Source organism: Dendropsophus ebraccatus, chromosome 13 (genome assembly GCF_027789765.1).
Source record: "Dendropsophus ebraccatus isolate aDenEbr1 chromosome 13, aDenEbr1.pat, whole genome shotgun sequence".
Taxonomy (NCBI): Eukaryota; Metazoa; Chordata; class Amphibia; order Anura; family Hylidae; genus Dendropsophus; species Dendropsophus ebraccatus.
Window position 1 is genome coordinate 39828520 of NC_091466.1, and position 21065 is coordinate 39849584.

Sequence of the window (21065 nt, forward strand, 5' to 3'; positions counted from 1 at the left end):
GTAAGAAACAACAGCTTCTGACATTTACATGTTTATTACAAAAGATAAAGTGCATTTACATAAAAAAAAATATAGAAACTATATAACCATCCTGCCGTAGCAATAAAGTAATAACAGAATATGTATTGACTGCATTTCAATAGTTTGGAGCAGGCTTATTTTTTTTGCACCAGTGATATATACGGTATATAGGATCCAGTTTAAAAAAATTTATATATATATATACATATACACACACAGCAAAGGAAAGGTTTTAATTTTTTTAAAACCTCTCCATAATTTTTGTTGATATCCTAACATATAACTTAGATATTGATTCCGAATGCTGTGTGAGTCCAGCTTTATTTGCACATTTACCAGATCAATGTGGAAACAGTTTATATGGCATCAATTCCCTTCACTCCCTCTAGATCTACTGTGTAGTAACAAGTTGAAGGAGGAATATGAGGTGCAAAAATGACTTCCATAATCCTTAAAATACCCCCTGTATGTGGCAGAGGTGCTGTCATCTGTGTCCGAGACACCATAAGCCTCATCAAAAGCTGGTTGGACCAGGAAATTCCCAGGGCCGGCTGTACCTTTTTTTCCTGTAATCTATATGGCACATAAAAGAATTACTTTTAGTACAATTTTTACCACCTATACAGTGTGATGGTCAGACCCTGATAAAGTCATAGACAAGAGCAGCCAACTCTAGGCCCACCCATTTATAATTATACTTGGTTAATAAATACATAACCACCTATGCAAACCTGGGAACCAAGAAAGAGTAACAGCTCAGTAATATTTAGTGAGAACGTATGTAGAAAGTCTTACCCCATGTGCTTCAGGGTTGAGTCTGTCTCCTTCATGGTGTCTGTGACCTAGTGGATTGAAGTACAGTGATCCATTTTATGGTATTAGCCCACTTTCCACACCCATAATTGGTGCACATTTAGCTTCCATATTATGACCATAAACACCAAGACCCACACGATTTGCTGATGGCCTAAGACACTAAACTCTGGGCAATGTGGTGCTGTTAGGGTTTGCAGAACTAAAGGGGGCTGGTTGGCACATCCAGAATATGAATGAGGCTTAAAGTGTCATTGTTGTTACAACTTTCTAAATCTAAATAAAAAAACAGAAAACAGGAAGTCCTGTGCTTCCCAGGCCATCTGAGCGCTCAGAGAGAAGGCAGTCATGTGATTGATGGACACTTTGAGCCTTCACTCTCTGTACTAGCAGGAATTCCGGAATTTAATCTGTTTTTTTCAGCACAAGTCAGAAAATCTGCCTGCTGGAGACTGTGTATGCAGATAAACCTACAAGCAGTGGCCAAAATGGTAATATGGCAGAATGAGGCCACTACATGTTAGCAGGGGTTATGTACATGCACTTTGTTTACTACCCTTATGGATATTATTGGGTAAGACAACCATTATCACACAGCAATACCTGATTTATGCAGAACACAGGTGTGTTGAAGCTGGTGCTAAGATAGTGGAGTTTGGCTCCAAGTGACTGCAGATGTTTCGCTTTTAGGGCGGCATCCTTGGCAGAAAATTCACAGCGAAACAAAGCAGCGATGGAATCTATGACAATCAGGCGAATCTGACCGCGGCGAAGAAGTATGGGAAGTTTCTTAGTGATACAGTCAGTAAGCATGGCCTGAATGAAGAGTGAAACAATCATCAAAAATAGAGAAAAGCCATTTAGGAAACTTCAATATGCAAAAAGATCCGCTGAGCCTCAGTTACGAGTCTTAGCAAAGGGATGGGTCCTGAATGGAGACCACCAACACCACCAGAGTAATTGGTCCCTTCACCTAATTATGAGCCTGTTGATATGACCAGGGAAATACCAAAGCCAGGTATCAATCCACAGACAGCTGTTACAGAGTGTTGCCCCTCATCAGTGTGTAGCAGGATTCTGGCTAGGTGGGAGCAATGCCTAGTAGACCACTATGTCAAACAGATCACTGATGTCAGGGAGAAAACTTATCAAGGCAAGGCAGAAAAGTCTACAGCAACCAATTGGATTTTAGTTTTAAATTTGAAAAATGATAACTGGAAGCTGATTGGCTGCCGAAGGCAAATGCTCCACCTAAGGGGGTGTTGTTAGGCACGTTTCCTTTATTTGAATCTGTGTCGAGCTCCGCCCTTCTAAGGTGTCCATTCTAAGTGGTCACACATGCTTAGATTCACTGCTGAGATACAAGTGTACACAGGTGTTGGAGTAAGAATTAGGTAAGGACGCCTTAGGTTGACAGCCTCTGGCTGTAAACTTAGACTCAACTATAAGCATGCAAAGATCTTCAAAGTGTACCAGTCCTTTGTAAAACTTCTGACATGTCATAGAGACATTCCAATAAGAAGAAAAGTTCAACAGCACCTTTATCGAAAATGTTTCCAATGGCTATAAGGTGATGAGGTAGGATGCATGCTGGGAGGCCCACTATGCTTATAGAGGGCACTGCAGACTAGCTTCCTAAAGCATCCATAATGAAGCAAATGTGAATGTATTCACGTTAGGGTACAGGTGTGCAACTTTTTCAACCCTGAAAATACTTGACAAAGACCAATTGCACCCCTGTACCCTAAATTCACGTATGCTTGAATACAGATGCTGTAGGAACCTTTCTTCTATATGCACCTCTGTACCCTGAAAAAATTCACGTATGCTTCAATACGGATGCTGTAGGAACCTTTCTTGTATATGTCATAGAATAGTATTGATCGGTCCAGGTCTGAGGCCTGTACTGATCAGAAGAACAGGAAAGGACGTGCTGCAGCATGGTCCACTCCGATCTATGTTAGAAAAAAAGAGTCAGGCTCATAGTGTAAGTCTATGGAGCCGACTCTTCTTACACAAAGTGGGGACAGTCCTCTCCCTGCTTGTTCTACCGACTGGTACCAATCAAGACTTTTGACATGTCTCTACGGCATGTAAAGAAAAGGAATCCCAAAGCATTCACAGGTAGTAGCAACTGTGTGGGTCTACCTGGCTACATCCAAGCTTCCAAATTGGCGGCCATATTCAGAGTGTCTTTAAAAGATGCTGTTGGATTTTTTTTTCATTTTTAGTATGTCTCTATGACATGTCAAAAGTTGAGGGTGAGAAACCCAATCAGAGATTATACAAGTTTCAGAACCTATGATACCATAATAAAGCTTTACTTATAAAAATCATGAGAAGATCAGTCTAAGGAAAATCAGGAACCTGTATAATTCAAAATCGGAATTGATAGAAAATGTTATGACACAGCACTTACTATATCAGCCATGTGCTCGATATAAATACTGTCTCCAAATCGGATGCTGCGGATGACATCAGCCGGGACGTCCGTTCTCAGTTTGTGCTGGGATTTAATCAACTGCTGCAATCGCTTATTTGGAAAGCTGTCCTCTGTGCTAATGTATACAGCACCTATACAATTAATAGATGTTACACAGTGCATAGTGATATACCTCTGTACAAGTTTACAGGAGAGATTTCTTATACATGTACCTGCTCCAAGACCTCCATATTCTGCAGAATACTGAACAGAAAGACACAGCTGCAAAGCTATCTGGGTTTTCCCTGCAGCGCTTTCCCCTGCAAGTTCGGTAATGCCGACTATAGGGAGCCCTCCACGCAGGAAATTGTTCAGAATGCTGCAACCCAGGCTCAATTTCTGGTGCTGGGAAGGGAAAGAGGCCTTGTCTGTGTATAGCTGGAATGCTGTATATTAGAAGAAGAAAACACTGTGTGATCATTACTGAAACTGCTGAAGTATAATGTATGGTAAATGTTTGGTTGTCAAGGCATGATGGAAATTGTAGTTTTGCAACAGCTGTAAAGCCAAAGGTTTCCCATCCTAAATTTGTTCCCATTACAGCTTCATAAGTATTCCCAGAATCCCAAATTTTCAATCTGCCTATTCATGTAGAATTACATCCAACAGTAAAGAGTATCAAGAGTAGACAGTGACCGACATGATCTAGGTAATCCTAGCTATGCCACTATATTATAGACCTTGGCCAGGCTCCATGTAGCAGTTACCCGTAATGGCCTTTTTATCCCTCTGTACAGTAAGGGCTGCAGCTTTCTGTAAGTGCTGGACATCAGGAATGGAGAGCTGAGTAATCCGCTGCAGATCCACAATAGAAAATGTCAGAATGTCTCCCACAGATTTTATATTTGCTGTAAAGAAAAGACAAATTTCATGATGTTGATGTATTCCCAGAAGATGGGAGCCCCAACCTTGATACATAAGTCACCCTGCACCCCTATAAGGCATAGAAATGTCCTACGTTCCTTATGTCCCATTGTGTTCCTAACATTCATCTCTAACCACTTATGCAGTAATAAATATCCACAACCCCAATGTTCTGTAATCTGTGGCTTTCCACCTGTTATGTAACTGCAGGTCCCAGCAGCCAAAGGCTGTCCGAGCACCATGGGGTGTATGGTTTCAACTGTGCTACTCCATCACAGCATGCGTCCATTACTTTTGAGACATTCATTATAGGATCTTACCTTTTTTAAGAGCTGCAGTGACTTGAGGATTCACATCCAGGTGCTCCCAGTCCATGTCTTCATGAATTGCAATGTAAGGAAACAAAATGTAACAATAACAAAATATCCTATGTACAACCAGCGAGTTTAGCTTTATGTACACAGACACATATGTGCTGTGCTGCCATATGGTGCTCAGTACTGCAAATGCATTGTAGAGTTATTGTTCTATAGAAATAATGGATTATTATTATTATTATTTTGCAAACAAATTTTTATTGAAATTTTGAGCACATTACAGAATCACTGAAACAATGACAAAATAGACAATGTCCGTGTGGACATAAAGCAGCAATGTGCATTTTACAAATAATACAAAAGGACAATTATCCCCTCCCATAATCCAAACTCCCCCATCCCTCCCCCGCACGCAGTATCAGGGCCACTTCCCACATATCAATAAATGGATTATTATTGTTATATTACTGATATATATATATACTCACACACACAAGCCCTTGTGTAAAGAACCAACTATGTCTGTAGGTTTCCGTGATAAATAGCTGATGGGTGGAGGTCTGACTGCTGGGACCCCCACTGATCATGATAAGGGAGGTCAGTTGTCCTAGAAGGGAATACAGCAGCCTACATGCTTGACATTGCTCCCCTATAAGGGCCAGCTCATACTGAGGAATCAGCACTGAATCAGTGAGGAAAGTGTCCTGTGAGAATTCCGCGAGGAAAGTATTCAGCATGGAATCACCTCTGGCAGAATTCATTTTTCATAGTTACATAGTGGATTGATTGAGCATTGATTCCTCAGTGTGAATTGGCCCTTGACGTCTAAAAATAAATTAGTGCTGCACTCGGCTAGCTTCAAAGTACCATAGAGAGTGAATAAACCAGTGGTTGAGCATGCCCACTATCACCTCCATACACTAGGGGGGGAACTGATTTCCTTCTCCTGATCAGTGGGGATCCCAGCCTATAGACCCCCACCAATTCTATATCCCCTAGTGCTAGAGGATTGTCAAAAGTTGTGATTAGTCGGGGTCTGGGTGTTTTAAACACCACCCATCGCTAGATAGTTAGGAGAAGCCCTCAGGTAAGCACTTCACTCCCCAGCTTGCTGTGATTTCAAAGGGGCAAAGGGAGAGAATCATTCATACACAGACATGTCAAAGGTTTTTAAAGTGACAGCGCCCATATAACAATGCAGTATTTTCTTTGGCTGATATATTAGACCAGGGATGGGGAACCTGCAGTATCTGCCTTCTTACTGGAGTTTGTCCATTGGTTTTCCAACCTGTCCCTCTAGTCTGGGATGGGGAACCTCCGGCCCTCCAGCTGTTGCAAAACTACAATTCCCATCATGCCTGGACAGCCAAAGCTTCGCTTTGGCTGTCCAAGCATGATGGGAATTGTAGTTTTGCAACAGCTGGAGGGCCGAGGGTTCCCCATCCCTTCACGTTATTGCAAGCCTACAACTCCCAGCATGCCCTAACAGCTGAACGTTCTGCATCTGTCCCATTTATCTGAATGGAGCCTGTAAAGTCCATGCTCGTCTAATCCATTACTGTCTGTCTGCGCCACTTTCCATCTATACGGGACCCTAACGCTGACTGAGCCATACTTACCAAACATGGGGCACCGCTTGTGTAAATGGCGGGCCTCCCCAGCCAATCGCTGCACAGACAAACAAAGTTATCCTCCAATCACAGAACACACACTCACCACGTGGCTAGCCGCGCCCCAAAAAACATTACCATTCAATTGGCTACGACTTTTTTTGACAACAAATGTCACATGACGCAATCTCTTGTTACCAATTGGTCCCGATAGGCTGTCAAAAGTAGAGTTCTATGATTGGTTATTCCAGTTAACTATGTCAATGCCAGTAAAACCTTAGCTCTTTATGAATCGGCAGGGTTTGGTCCATCTTTTCAAGGATTGTAAAGGGTTAATGTGTGCCAAACGTCTTTCCGCCAATCAGTGATCACGCAGAGGCATCCGTTCTGTTTTCATTGGGCTAATGAATGTGTCAGTCATGGGAGAGCCGGGATCTGATTGGCTGGGGGAAGCTTCGGTGGCGTGAAAGGGTAAAGATGTCCACCGATCGAGATGGGAAGAAGCTGGTACGGTCCCCGAGCGGTCTCCGCATGCTTCCCGAGAACCGGGCGCTCGGGAGTCCCTTTTGCCTGGAGGAACCGCAGTGGGTACCGGATAAAGAGGTACATGCAGCCGCTGCCGTGCAGGAGGCATGAGCGGGGGTGGCAGAGGCCACGGGAGTTGGGTTGCTCTCTCCTCCAGTCCTATAATGCTGGGGGCTGGGTTTTTACTTATCCAAACAAGTTTATTCAACTCTTATTATACCTGGTGCTGTAGGACTACAAGTCCCAGCATGCGCTGTCAGTGGGCGTTGTGACGAGCTGGGACTTGTAGTGCCACAACCATGTATAAGCCTGCTGTTGTATGGACACCAACCTACATGGCTTCCTAGCTGTACAACTCCCAGCATATCCTCAATGTTCCTCAACCTTTGCAGAAGTGCAAATCCCAGCATGTCTGGGGATGCTGGACGTTGTAGTTCTTCTAAAGCTGGAATGCCACAGGTTGCAGAACACTATATAGGAATATGCCATCTCCTACCAATTTATACAAATGAAGGGGTAGCAGGCCTGGTGTTGCACTACATCTCTATCACTTTTTATTTAATTTTTTTTTAGTCCTGTACAGTGGCGCCCCCGGCCAGCAAGTGTTATAAAGTAGAAAGTTTCTGAAATTCATTTTAGGTCAAGTCACTTAAAGGGGTTAACATGGCCACTTTCCCCCCTCTCTTGTCTCCAGTTCAGGTGTGGTTTGCAATTAACTCCATTTACGTCAATGGAACTGAGTTTGAAACCCCACCCAGTCTAGAGACAAGAGAGGGGGGAAAAGTGGCCATGTTTTTGTAGCGCTGGATAACCCCTTTAAATCCGGAGTTCCATTACACTTACAGGGGCCTTTGAGGCATAAAAAAGTCATATTTGATGCAGGGGGCATAGACATGGCAAAAAAATTATACTCACCTCTCCCCAGCCCCCACTTGTCACTGCTGCTTCCTGGTAGCTGATTACATGGAAACTGGACAAGAATCCCCCCAACAAGTAGTTCCTGCATGGTTGCCATGTTACAGGGTGAAGCTGAGAGGAGCAGGAGCTGTCAGGGATGCAGGTATGTGAGTATGCTTTATTTTTTCTTTTAGCAGCACCCAGGGCCTTTCTGAAATTTTTGTCTCTTTTCAAACCCCTAAAATGCCTTTTTTTAATAATGCTTTGTGTAAAGCGTCTGTAAGGGCTGCTCACTTTTAGTACATGGTGGGAGTTGTAATGGACACTGAAGTTACACGGTATTATAGTGGAGTCTTGCTCTAGGTGTGCACTTTGCTTCCTCGGGTTCCCCTCTCTTACAGTGGTGCGGTAGGTTTTGCATTCTCCTCCCTTCTGGTGCATTGTTGGCTGTTGTTCTACACAAAGACAAAGTGCATTCCCCTCATTCCAGAACGCAGTCTCTGTTTCCAGCCTTCCTGAAAGGTTATATTGCTCATGGAATCCACTAAGGCACGTGCAGATGCTGGGACGTAGCTGCTTAATGATGTCAATGTGTAAGTCGGTCGTACCTGACAGCAGTAGTCACAGCAGAGCTTCCCCACAGTAGTCACAACAGTGCCCTCCCGCTATTCTATTTACTACCTGTCATCCCTCATGCTTTTCACAGTAGTCACAACAGGACCTCCCTTGTCCCTCTTCCCTCACTAGTGATGGTATTACCTCCATACTTCCTATACAGTCTCCATACTGTTACTGTATCACATGATTTGTCTTTCCCAATGTAGTTATGTAAATCCCCCGCCATACTGTCTATACGAAGTCACAGCAGTGCTCCCGTCCCTCTCCGCCCCCAGACACTGTCTTCATTACATCCTTATGGACTTTAACCTGATTATGTGTCTTGTAAAGTCCCTGTTGTTAAAGCGGGTGGAGAATACACACGGCATCATAGCCTCCATGTGTCATTTATTGCTGGATATTATGCTGCGAGTTTCCTGGTGGCGGCCTGTGTAGTCCTAATGGGAACCCATTGACTGCCCTTTGATGCGACACAGCAATATGGCGCTCTTTAGCCATGTGTGGCTACAATCATTGTCATTGGGGGAGGCTTTGCAAAAAGTTGCTTCGGGTTAGCAGGACATTCAGAAATATAAAAGGTTCCAATGCCAGGCAATAGCTGTATTCTGTGATAAACCACTTGTTTTGGGCAATTACTTGAAGGATCCTGACAAGGTGTGGAGGGGTGCAAAGACCCTTAAACAGCTGCCTTGCTTATTTACCCTATGCCCGCTAATGCACAGTGAACCAGGAGATGAGGGAGAGTCTGTTCTTCTATGGCTTCTGTAGGACAGTAGAATATGTTGGAGCTGATGTCTGGACAGCCAGGCGGCCAGGAGACTGCACACCGATGTTTATGGTGTGTAATGTGTGGCCGATTACATATGTTCTGGAGGGATCAGTCGTTGTCTGGGTTTATGGTCTCCTTTGTGCTCTATAAAGGTTCTGAATTCCCGAAGAGCAATAAATGGAATTTATAAGCCCCAGCCTGCTCTGTATCTTCATAGACAATGCTGCTGCTACTGGTTTACAAGTCTGGAACGAGCGTCAGCCTTGTATGTTTTATGTGTTTCATTCCATTATATGATGGTAAGAGCTGCTCACTCTTTAGGTGTGGTGACTGTAAAACTTTTGTAGCTGAGGTGAATGGTAACTAGATCTGTAGATGAGTGGTCTCCATTAGAGATGAGCGCAACTCCAGTATGCTAAAGTCTGATCATTCTGCATTTGAATACTGGTGGCTGAAGAAGTTGGATGCAGCCTTAAGGAGCCGGGATACAGTCTATATCAGCCTATGTCTGTATCCTTGTTTCCCTGGGGCTGCATCCAACTTCTCCAGCCACTGGTATGCGACTGCCGAATAATCAGACTTGAGCATGCTCAAGTTGCGCCCATCTCTCTTCTTCGGCTGTGGTTTTCTAGCACTTGCAAAACTACAACTCCCAGCATGCCCTGACAGCTAAAGGCTGTTGCTCTTAGATCTTTATGAAATATAGGTTTGTATAACTAAACTATAACTCAGTCTATATAAACTATTCCTAGATCAGAATATATTAATATATAATATATGTGTGGTACCTTGGTTCTCAAACTTAATTGGTTCCGGAAGGCAGTTTGAGAACTGAGCAGTGTCTTCCCATAGGAAGGCGCATCCATAACGCATGCGTTTCAGCTGAATAGCGCTGCTGCAGACGGTAGCCCCACTTTTCAGCGGATAAAGCCATCAGAAATATGTATTTTGCTATGGCTTTAGACGACCCCTGTGTTTTAGTTGTTCGAACCCTGCCAGGGTCGTGACCCAGAGGTTGAGAACTGCTGGCCTAGTGTAATCACTATAGTACATTACAGAACAGCACTATATACTGTACAGTACATTACAGAGCAACACTATATACTGTACAGGACATTACAGAACAGCACTATATACTGTACAGTACATTACAGAGCAACACTATATACTGTACAGTACATTACAGAACAGCACTATATACTGTACAGGACATTAAAGAACAGCACTATATACTGTACAGTACATTACAGAGCAGCACTATATACTGTACAGTACATTACAGAACAGCACTATATACTGTACAGGACATTAAAGAACAGCACTATATACTGTACAGTACATTACAGAGCAGCACTATATACTGTACAGGACATTACAGAGCAGCACTATGCTGTACAGTACATTACAGAGCAGCACTATATACTGTACAGGACATTATACACAAGAAACATTCAACAAAACCAGCAGTTATAGTACAGTAGTCACTAACTCCTCACTTATCCTTTAGGGTACAAACACACACGGCATATACGCTGCGCAATTTGAGAAACTGTAAATATATAATTTTTTTATGTGTGCCCTTTTAAGAACCTTAATATTCACCTTTTTCAATGGTGCTGGTTTGTATCTTGTAATCCTGTAATCCTATTGGCTCTGCGCCAGTCACAAGATGTCATTTAGCCCCCCTCCTCCCTCTATCGGTCAGTAGGCTGGGTTCACATCCTCTACAGATACAGCTTAGCCAGCTCTTATTTCACTCTGGTCTCACTGTAGTCAGCAGTTCTTTCTACACAGTAGATTATTCTCAGATGGGTGAAAATGTAAAAAAAAAGTCATTGCAGAGTCACAGGGGTCGTGTGTGTGTGTGTGTGTGTGTATGTGTATATGTATATGTATATATATATATATATATATATATATATATATATATATATATATATATATATATGTGTGTGTGTGTGTATATGTGTCCAATGGGGGCAAATAAAGATGGCACAGAGCAGCAGAGGACTAGGGCTGCAAGGTGAATGTTTTTGTGCGTATAGCTGACTGGGAAGTATATCCTATTTGTAGAATACAGGTATAAAACTGCAGTTCAGCATCTGTAGATAAAACTGAAGGGGCTCCATGTGGAGTGTGAATTTCTCTATTTATAAGAGGTAACACCATTATTGTATCAGAGACCCCCCAAATTCTCTGTTACTCACAATGTCCCAGATGAAAAAAAAAATCCCTTTAACTCTTGAAGGCCCACACCATTACAGCCATTTACTTATTGTAACACACAATGCTGCTGCAATGACGTTAGGGACACAATGGCCAGCGCTGGTACCTTACTGTGTCTGGACGTTGCTGCGTTGCCCCCCTGACACGTTTTCACTTCATTATAACACGGATGCCTTATAGTGTCTGCAGTTTGGTTGGATTTCTGAAGGGTCTGAATGTGACCCCCAAGATGGTGGTGTGAAACCAGCCGTACTGTTCGTTCTTATAAGAGGGTGAATTGTCTGAGCAGGATTGGAAAGCCGGTCATAGCCGTGCTGGACCTGAAACAGGGAAATTGGCACAAAACAATATACCCGCCCTGTAATAATAATCTAGAGATAAATTATATTATTGTGGGGCAAATGTGGCTTCTCATGGGGTCATGTAGTGACGTCTCTACACTTGTTATATACAGTTACCTAATGTGCTGGGGGCCATTTTGAAACTAATCTAAATTAGTCAGTGTTCAGCCTCTGTGGAACTACAAATCCCATCGTGCCAGTAGCTGTAGAGTCACAGGTTGGGGAATAGTAATGATGTTTGCTGCACCAGGGTCTGTTCAGTATTATACACTATGTTTGCACAGACCCATCAGATAGGACATTAGAATTTGAGATTGTATACTCCTCAGTTATTAGACCTGCCTTGTTGCCATAACAACCAGATTTAAATTTTTACAGAGGGTTTAAAAAATAAAGTAAGGGTACAAACCCACTTGACGTATTTGCTGCGTGAATCAGTCTTAAAAATAAGCAGGCAAAACGCAGGTTGGCTTTATACAATTGTTCTGCGTTAAAATACGCAATTGCGTATTTTTGAAGCGTGAAGCTTGTTAGCAAGGCATCAGTTGTTAACAACCTGTGCGAAAAACGCATGTAGCTTCACACTTCAAAAATACGCAATTGCGTATTTTAACGCAGAACAATTGTATAAAGCCAAACTGCGTTTTGCCTGCTTATTTTTAAGACTGATTCACGCAGCAAATACGTCAAGTGGGTTTGTACCTTAAAGCCGAGCCCTGGTTGGTTAAGGTCCTGAAAAACCTGAGAGCTCAATTGGACTTGGCTGCTATGGAAAAACTAAAGCCGACCTGTAATGTAATAGATAGCATTGAGTTTACATGCAAATTTCTTGAACCACAGAGAGATTAGCAGAGCCCAGGACTGGTAATGGGTCAATCAGAACTCTAAAGGGGTACTCCGGCGAAATTTTTTTTCTTTGAAATCCACTGGTTTCTGAAAGATTTGTAATTTACTTCCCTTACTTATCAGCTGCTGTATGTGCTGCAGGAAGTGTTTTCTTTTTTAGTCTGACACGGTGCTCTCTGCTGCCACATCTGTCTGAGACAGGAACCATCCAAAGAAGGGGAGGTTTTCTTTGGGGATTTGCTACTGCTCTGGAATGTTCCTGACATGGACAGAGATTGCAGCAGAGAGCACTGTGTCAGACTGGATAGAATACACCACTTCCTGCAGGACATACAGCAGCTGATAAGTACTGGAAGACTGGACAAGTCAATATAACTTTTGATTTGAAAGAAAAAAATGCTGAAATACCGCTTTAAGAAATTCTCAGTCACAAAGGATGGGCAAATAGCAGCCGATAATTAATAACTCTCATTGTTTTGCAACAACAGACGTTCTTTGCCCCTTTTTTACATTGCGGGAACATAAGCCTTAAGACTAGGTTATCCAAGATTAGAGACACAGCACCACAACTGTCCTCAGGTTGTGTGTGATATTACAATCCAGCTATATTCACTTTAGTGAAACTGAGCTACAAAGCTCACTCCCAAACTGAGGACAGGAGAGGTGCTGTTAGAAAGTGGTAGAAAGTGGCCATGTTTTTCTGATCCTGGATAATAAAGGACGCTGGACATTTTACTTCCTTCCCCTTTGTTTCAAAGATCTCCTTGATATAGTGTTTTCTGCCATCTGAGAGTGGAGTGTGATGTATTAGCCCCATTCAGTTCCAAGAAGGACTTGCCTACTTCAAGGCCAATTGTTGAGATGGCCAAAAGATGTCAGCCATATAATTACATGACTAGAGTCCCTAAAATATTAGCGTTCTTGGTAAAACGTTCTCGTTTGATATTAATAGTTCTTCATTTTTTGCAGTGCCCCCGATGTATGCATTGTGAAGCCAAATTTGACTTCATAACCAGGAAGGTAAGTGTCTAGTATGGATGTAAGGGATGTGTTCACAACACAAGAAAAAGTGTGCAAGTTTCCACTACACTTCATCACTTCACACATAGTATTTGTCAGTTTTTTTTTTTTTTTTTTTTTCAACCAAAACCAGGAGTAGGTTGAAAACAAACTGAGCAAATCTTTCCATTATAATTTTGCCCTGTCAGTTCCACTCCTGATTTTGATTGAAAAAATACAGACCAAAAGACTGACAGAAATACTATGTGCTAACCTAGCCTCAAGAATACTGCTTGCATGCTGTTGCAGTGACATTGTGCATCTATTGTACATTGTGCGCAGCCTTGGTTTTGCCCACATGCAATGATGAGGATATACACCTGCCTCTCCACATTTGGGAAGGCTTGCTTCCAAGATGTGGATTTAAGCGACAGGGAGTAGAAGGCTTAAAGCGTAACTGTCATTTCAGGGTCATTTTTCGGAAAACATTAAATATCAACAGTACAAGCGATTTTAGGAAACTCTGTAATAGATTTTATGTACTAAAAGAGTTTCCTTCTGTAGTGAAAAAGCAATCTCCCAGCCTCCCCCCTCACATCAAATGAAGCAGGATTTCTGTCTCCATTATGTGGCTATGGAGAGGGGAGGGGCTGTTAGGAGTGACTGAGCACGGAGGATTTCTGCACAGCACAACACCCTGCAATCTTCTCTCAGTAAGTTCATAGATGAGCACTGACCTTTCTGACACCTGAATTTAGCGTTTTAGGTGCCCAGACAGTCTACAAACAGCTGACCTTCATGTCTCCTCTTCCTGCTCCCTCATCTCCCTCAGCCCCTCCCCCCTTCATAGGCTTACAATGGAGAGAGCAGAGCCCGTCTTCACTGGCTTCTCTGTAATGAAGACGTGTTTGCCTGATAATGCACAGATAAGAAGTCAGGGGGGGGGAGGCTGGGAGATTGCTTCTTGAGTACAGAAGGAGGCTTTTTTGGCTGATGAAACCTATTACAGAGTTTCTTAAAATCGCTTATACTACTGATTTCTGCAATAAAAAAAAAACATGACCGTTTTAACCCCTTAACGACATCGGGCGTACCCATACGCCCCCGTTGCCTGGGCTTTAACGCAAACGGGCGTATAGGTACGCCCGATGTTTCCCCGATCGCTGTGTGTTGACACACAGCGGTCGGGGAAGATGGCCTGCTATAATGTATAGCTTCACGGCACGGGGGAGGTTAACACCCCCCGTGCTTACGATCGCCGCTATAGGCTGATCAATTCAGATCAGCCAATAGCGGCGATCGGAACCTTTCCGGGTCATCGATGACCCGGAAAAAAATGGCAGTCGACCGCCATTACTGTAAAAAGTAATGGTGGTCACCGTGCCACCGGCCCGATCGCCGTGAACGGCCGGCCGTTCACGGCGATCGGGCCGGGGGCACGGCGATCAGAGTCCCACAATATAGTAAATACCTGCCCTGGACCCCTCAGCTAGGTAGCCGAGGGGTCCAGAGCAGGTATTTGTACATTACTCACCTGTCCCGGGCTCCTGATCGGCGTCTTCCGGGTTCGCGGCGTCCTCGTCTTCGTTCGGGTCTTCTGCTTCCTCCGTGACGGCACGTTCGGCTTCTCTCGGCTATTTTCGGCTCCAGCTTCGGCTTTTTCTGTATTTTGCGCTCTGCTGCCCTCTAGCGGCTAATATGTGTAATACACTTATCAGCAGCTACAGGGATGTTCAGAATATAGAAAAAGTTTTTTTTTTTTTTTTTTTTTTTTTTTTTAATTTTTTTTTTCTATTTTCCACACCCTATCGCCGCTGAGTGTTGATCAGCATCGCACGAAAGTGCGCTGCTAATCAGCAACTCCTCCTTTTTGGCATAGGGTGTTTTTTTTCTATATTCTACTGCCACGGTCTGCTGATAAGTGCCGCACATAAGTGCGGCATTTATCAGCAACTCCTTTGTTGGCGTAGGTTTTTTTTTTATACTTACTGTAAAAAAAACACTACATTACACCACACTACATTGAATAAAGTTTGACACTACACCACTACATACCCCATATACTAGTCCCCGTATAAAGATGGCCCCTAGGGTGTTTTCGGTGTCGGACGCATACGTTATTGCCTCCGACACCGAAACAGCCAGTAATGATGAATGGGGGGATCCTTCTTTCCTCCATTCATCCTCATCATCCAGTGACGTGTCTGGGGGTAGCGTAGCGTACGCTGCCCCCCAGACACGTCTTTTCCGCCAGTACCGTCCCAATAAGAGATGACTGTATGGTGTGAAATTCTACAAACTCTGTGAGCGTACCTCAGGGTACACTTACAGATATAGGGTACGTGCTCACTGCGGAATGGCGAAGGATAACCCTTCGTGCATTCTGCAGCTGGCACCCGCCGGCGGACTGATGCGGGCGCATGTCTCCACCCGTGTCATAGACTCCATGTTATGCACGGGCGGATTCCATCGTCCGTCCAAAGAATGAACACGTTGACGGAGAGCGGAATCCGCCCGTGCATAGAATGGAGTCTATGACACGGACGGAGACGTGCGCCTGCATCAGTCAGCCGGCGGGTGCCAACTGCGGAATGCACGAAGGGTTATCTGTCGCGATTCCGCAGTGTGCACGTACCCTTAGAGTGTATGTAGGAAGGGACACCCGAATCCAGCCCCAGATGCCCCCTCCCCCCCCCCCCCCCCCCCCATCCTCGGAACAAGTGGGAAGATCGTCCGGGAACTGATCTTCCCACTGCTGGATAAAGGTTTACCACCTGTACAGGGATAACATTTATACCAGCACCCCCTCTTCTGGTCCCTCGCTGCCCGAGCTACTGTAGCTTGCGGCATGATCCGAACATATCAGAAGCCGTAATAGAGCCCTAATATTTAGCAGCCATGGAGCGGACCCAGCGCTTCTGGATATGAAGGACCCCGTATCGCACCAGGACAACATTTTCCAGGTGACGTCCCCCACACTGGAAAACAGGAGACCCCAGAAGAAGTGCAGAGTGTGGCGTAACAGGGGGATCAGGAAGGACACCATTTACCAGTGTGACGCCTGTCCTGATCACCCCGGCCTCTGCATACTGTATCGCTTCAAGGCGCACCACACGTCACTGGGGTTCTACATTATCTAAATTCCGTCCCTTATTCCTATTTCAGGGGTCACGTTGATCCAGGGATTATTCTGATCGCCAATATGGAGTCGGGAAGTAATTTTTCCCCTGTGATGAGGCTACTGTCGTCTGCCTCACGAGGGGTTTTTGCCTTCCTCTGGATCAACACAGGTTGAATTTGATGGACACCTGTCATTTTCAACCTTATAAACTAATAATTAGCCTAATACCCCCAAATAAATTAGAATTGTCCCTTTTCCCCAGCTAAGTAGGTATGGCCGCCATTCCCATTAGAGGATGCCATGATGCAATTACAAAGCCTCTGTGCGGCCAGGACAGTAGAAACCCCCCACAAGTGACCCCATTCTGGAAACTACACCCGATAAGGAATCTAACAAGGGGGGCAGCGGGGATATGGCCCCCTGGTGACGGCCACATTTGGGACGTGAAAATGAAAAAAATAGTATTTTTTATTTTCTCGGCACATGTTCTACGTAAGTGCCCGTCACCAGTGGGGTCCATATCCTCACTGCACCCCTTGTTAGATTCCTTATGGGGTGTAGTTCCCAGAATGGGGTCACTTGTCGGGGGTTTCTACTGTCCTGGCAGCACAGGAGCTTTGTAATTGTGACATGGCCTCTATCCTCCATTCCAGCCTCTAAATGGCGCTCTGTCCCTTTGGTGGCTTGCCCTGTGCCCATATGGCACATTATGCCCACATGTGGGGTATTTTCGTACTCAGGGGAAATTACCCTACACGTTTTGTGTTCATTTTCTTTTTTAACCCCTTGTGGAAATGGAAAAAAATCAAGGCTAGACCAACATTTAGTGTAATTTTTGTAAAATTTTTACTCTAAATCATTAATCTTGTCATGATTTTTTCATTTTCACAAGGGGTTAAAAGATAAGAAAAAACATTTAATGTGTAGCGCAATTTCCCCTGAGTACGGAAATACCCCACATGTGGACATAAAGCGCCATTCGGGTGCAGGGTAAGCCTTCGAAGGGACGGAGCGCCATTTGGTTTTTGAAGGCTGGATTTGGATGGAATGGATTTCGAGGGGCCATGTTGCATTCAAAAGGCCCCTGTGTTGCCAAGACAGTTGAAACCCCCCACAAGTGACCCCATTATGGAAACTGCACCCCTCAGGGAATGTAACAAGGGGTGTAGTGAGCATATGGACCCCACTGGTGACGGGCACAAATGTGGAACAATGTGGCGTGAAAATGAAATATTACATTTTTTACACTATAATGTTGGTTTAGCCTTGAATTTATCATTTTCACAAGGGGTTAAAAGAGGAAAAAAAAACAAAATGTGTAGAGCAATTTTCCAGAGTCCGTAAATACCCCACATGTGGACATAAAGCACCATGTGGGCGCAGGGCAAGCCTCCCAAGGGAAGGAGCGCCATTTGGATTTTGGAGGTTGGATTTGGCTAGAATGGATGATGAAAGCCATGTCGCATTTACAGAGCCCTCGTGCTGCCAAAACACTGGAAACCCCCTACAAGTGACCCCATTCTGGAAAAGGCACCCCTCAAGGAATCTAACAAGGGGTGCAGTGAGGATATGGATCCCTTGATGACGGGCACATTTGTGCCATGAAAGTGAAAAAATGAAATTTTTTACTTTTACGTCACATTGTTCCACATTTGTGCCCGTGACCAGTGGGGTCCATATGCTCACTGCCCCCCTTGTTAGATTCCTTGAGGGATGTAGTTTCCAGAATGGGGTCACTTGTGGGGGGTTTCCAGTGTCTTGGCAGCACAAGGGCTCTGTAAATGCGACATGGCGCTTGAAATCCTTTTCAGTGAAATTCAGCTTCCAAAAGCCAATTGGCGCTCCTTCTGTTTGGAGGCTCGTCCTGCGCCCCCTTGGCACTTTATCGCCACATGTGGGGTATTTCCGTACTCGGGAGAAACTGCGCTACACATTTTGTGTCTTTTTTTGCCTCTTATCCCTTTAAGAAAATGAAAAATTGAAGGCTAGAACAATGTTTTAGTGTAAAAAAAAAAAAAAAAAATTTTCACGCCATATTGTTCGGAAAATCTGTGAAGCACCTATGGGGTCCAGATGCTCACCGCACCCCTTGTTACATTCCTTGAGGGGTGTAGTTTTCTAAATGGTGTCCCTTTAGGGGTGTTTTTTAGGTTTTGGCACCCCAGAGCCTCTGCCAACCTGAAGTGGTACAGTCAAAAATGACCAAATATAACGGAGGCGTTGAAAATCACTAGGCGCTCCCTTATATCTGAGGCTTGTGGTTGCGTCAAATAGCGCAATAGGGTCACATATGGGGTATTTCTATAAACTGCAGAAACGGGACAATAATTATTGGGGTGCATTTATCTGGTAATAGGTTTATAATTATGAAAAATATTGGATTACAATAAAATCTCTGCACAGAAAATTAAATTTTTCAAATTCCTTACACACTTAGCTTTTATTTCTGTGACTCCCCTAAAGGGTTAAAACACTTTCTGGATATGCTTTTGCAGAGTTTGGGGGGTGCAGTTTCTGAAATGGGGTGCTTTATGGGGCTTTCTAACATACAGGCCCCTCAAATACACTTTAAACCTGAACAGGTCCCTAAAAATATCTGATTTTGAAATTTGACTGAAAATTTGGAAATTTGCTGCTAATGTTTTAAGCTTCCTATCGTCTAAAAAAAATGAAAGATAGTTTAATAAATGCCGCCAACATAAAGTAGACATGTTGCTAATGCTATTTAATATATAATTTATGTGGTATAACCACTTTCTGTATACGCAAAAAAGTTTCAAAGTTGGAAAAATGCATTTTTTCACATTTTTTCACATTATTTGGGATTTTTTCATAAAGATTTGTTATGAGTATCGACTCCAATTTACCAGAAATGTAAAGTACAATATGTCACGAGAAAACAATCTCAGAATCAGCCGGATAGGTAAAAGCATCCCGAAGTTATTAATGACTAAAGTGACACAGGTCATATTCATAAAATTTGTCTCTGTCATTAAGGCCATTTCAGGCTCTGTCCTTAAGGGGTTAAGCCATCTTCTGCTCCCAGGACAACACCTTTAAAGTGGCCTTGTAGACACTGTTTGTCTCTGTTAAGTAAATGGGGCCTGTAAATATGTCCAGTGTGTATCTCTGTCAAAAAATAATTGAATTTAATTTTTTTTCCCCAGCATCACTGTCGAAGATGTGGGAAATGCTTCTGTGATAAATGCTGCAGTAAGAAAGTGCCTCTACCACGCATGTGTTTTGTAGACCCCGTGCGACAGTGCGGAGAATGTTCTGTCATTTCACAGAAAGAGATGGAATTCTATGATCGACAGCTGAAAGTGCTGATGAACGGTAATTGGGGGGGGGTTAACCTTTCAAGGACCCATGTCGAACGGGTACGTCATGGAATCCTTTTACTTAAAGAGAACCAGTCACAGCGTTTTGTTGGTATTTTTTTTATTTTATTCTCTTTATTTATTAACTTTACTAAATAACTTTTAACTTTCTTTTGGGGTTGTGTTTAGGCACCACAGCTAATTTTAGCTATGGGCTCGAGCCGGCGCGAGCCTGAATCTTCCCGGCATACAGAGCGGCAAGATAGAATCCCATGATCCTTTGCCCACCGCTCTGTCAGTACACTGTGATCTCGCGCTATCCAGCACGAGATCACTGTGTGTCCCTAATGTGTTTCTATAAGTGTCCCTAAATCTAACTATAAAGATACAGACTGCCTTTGCATCGGTGGGCGCCGCCATCTTGATGACATCGCTGGAACGCACCGCGGGAAATCAGTGACATCACCAAGATGGCGACGCCCACCGGAACAGCCAGGGAACAGAGGATCAGGTAAAGTATCAGATACAAACTGCAAAGGCAGTCTGTATCTTTATAGTTAGATTTAGGGACACTTAAAGAGACACATTAGGGACAGTAGTTAGGTTCTCTTTAAGGACCCATGCCGTACCCGTACGTCATAAAGTCCGCTGGTGCTTTTGAAGTGAGCTCCCTTCAAAGCAAGTGGGGACTAGCTGCTATACTGTTAATGACCGGCCGCCATTAACCCCTGCAGTGCCGCGATTGCGAAACTTACATCTGTGGCAGGAGCCATGCGTCTGTCAATGACCAATCGGGACCCCTGCAGTGTATCTGACTGCCGGAGGTCCTTTACCTTCCTCCCGGCAGTGAGATCGGCGATCACTGTATAGAGTCTGCTCAGGCAGGCTCTATGCAATGATCGCAGATTACACTGATCATTGCTATGCTATGGCATGATCAGTGTAAGAAATCCAATGTAAAATTGTTAAAGTCCCCTAAGGGGACATAAAAAGTGTTAAAAAAAAAAAAAAAAAAAAAAAAAGCCCATTTTGGGCTCTGTCCTTTTAAAAAATACAAAAAAAAGACCCTATGCTTACTGCCCCCAGTGTGCCGCACCTGGTTCCACATGAGACTGGTTGCATTTAGCCCACTTAGCCAATCGGTGACTGCAGCGGTGTCCCGTTCCAGTCACTGACTTGTTGAGCGGGGCATCTGTCAGCCGGGTTGGGGTGTAGCTGGCAGGGAGCTTAGAAAACCGCTGGGGTCCAGGGACAGGATGCAGCTCTGCATCAGGCCAGGTGACTATATAACTTGTT

General features: G+C 44.0%; 2 protein-coding genes across 6 annotated transcripts in view; one reads left to right on the top strand and one right to left on the bottom strand.

Annotated features, from left to right (window-relative positions):
* Positions 1-11398, bottom strand: XRCC3 (X-ray repair cross complementing 3). 4 transcript variants are annotated; one of them, XM_069951273.1, is made up of 8 exons: positions 11254-11398; positions 4501-4557; positions 4024-4164; positions 3490-3702; positions 3254-3408; positions 1438-1650; positions 817-863; positions 1-594 (listed from the first exon to the last, which is right to left on the bottom strand). In XM_069951273.1, exons 2-8 carry the CDS (start codon positions 4553-4555, stop codon positions 378-380), a joined length of 1041 nt encoding a protein of 346 aa, XP_069807374.1. In that variant the 5' UTR covers positions 4556-4557; positions 11254-11398; the 3' UTR covers positions 1-377. The 4 variants fall into 4 exon arrangements, with proteins under 4 accessions (XP_069807374.1, XP_069807375.1, XP_069807376.1 ...); XM_069951274.1 differs by having other exon boundaries at positions 11249-11398; XM_069951275.1 differs by lacking the exon at positions 11254-11398 and adding an exon at positions 6214-6241.
* The window catches only part of ZFYVE21 (zinc finger FYVE-type containing 21), a 23634-nt gene continuing 9069 nt past the window's right edge, over positions 6501-21065 (top strand). Inside the window, exons 1-3 of one of the 2 annotated variants that reach the window (XM_069951276.1) lie at positions 6501-6710; positions 13299-13349; positions 19617-19785. In XM_069951276.1, coding sequence (XP_069807377.1) covers positions 6516-6710; positions 13299-13349; positions 19617-19785 — 415 coding nt within the window. In that variant the 5' untranslated portion in view covers positions 6501-6515. The remainder of the gene's footprint in view (positions 6711-13298; positions 13350-19616; positions 19786-21065) is intronic. The other variant, XM_069951277.1, reaches the window with a different exon arrangement.

Bases quoted from the DNA above. Each gene is read 5' to 3' on its own strand.
- XRCC3 (XM_069951272.1), bottom strand. The intron at 3,703-4,023 runs GTAACTGCTACA...TCTAATATACAG, and splicing joins GGATAAAAAGGCCATTACGG to CATTCCAGCTATACACAGAC. The intron at 864-1,437 runs GTATTGCTGTGT...TCAATCCACTAG, and splicing joins CTGTGTTCTGCATAAATCAG to GTCACAGACACCATGAAGGA.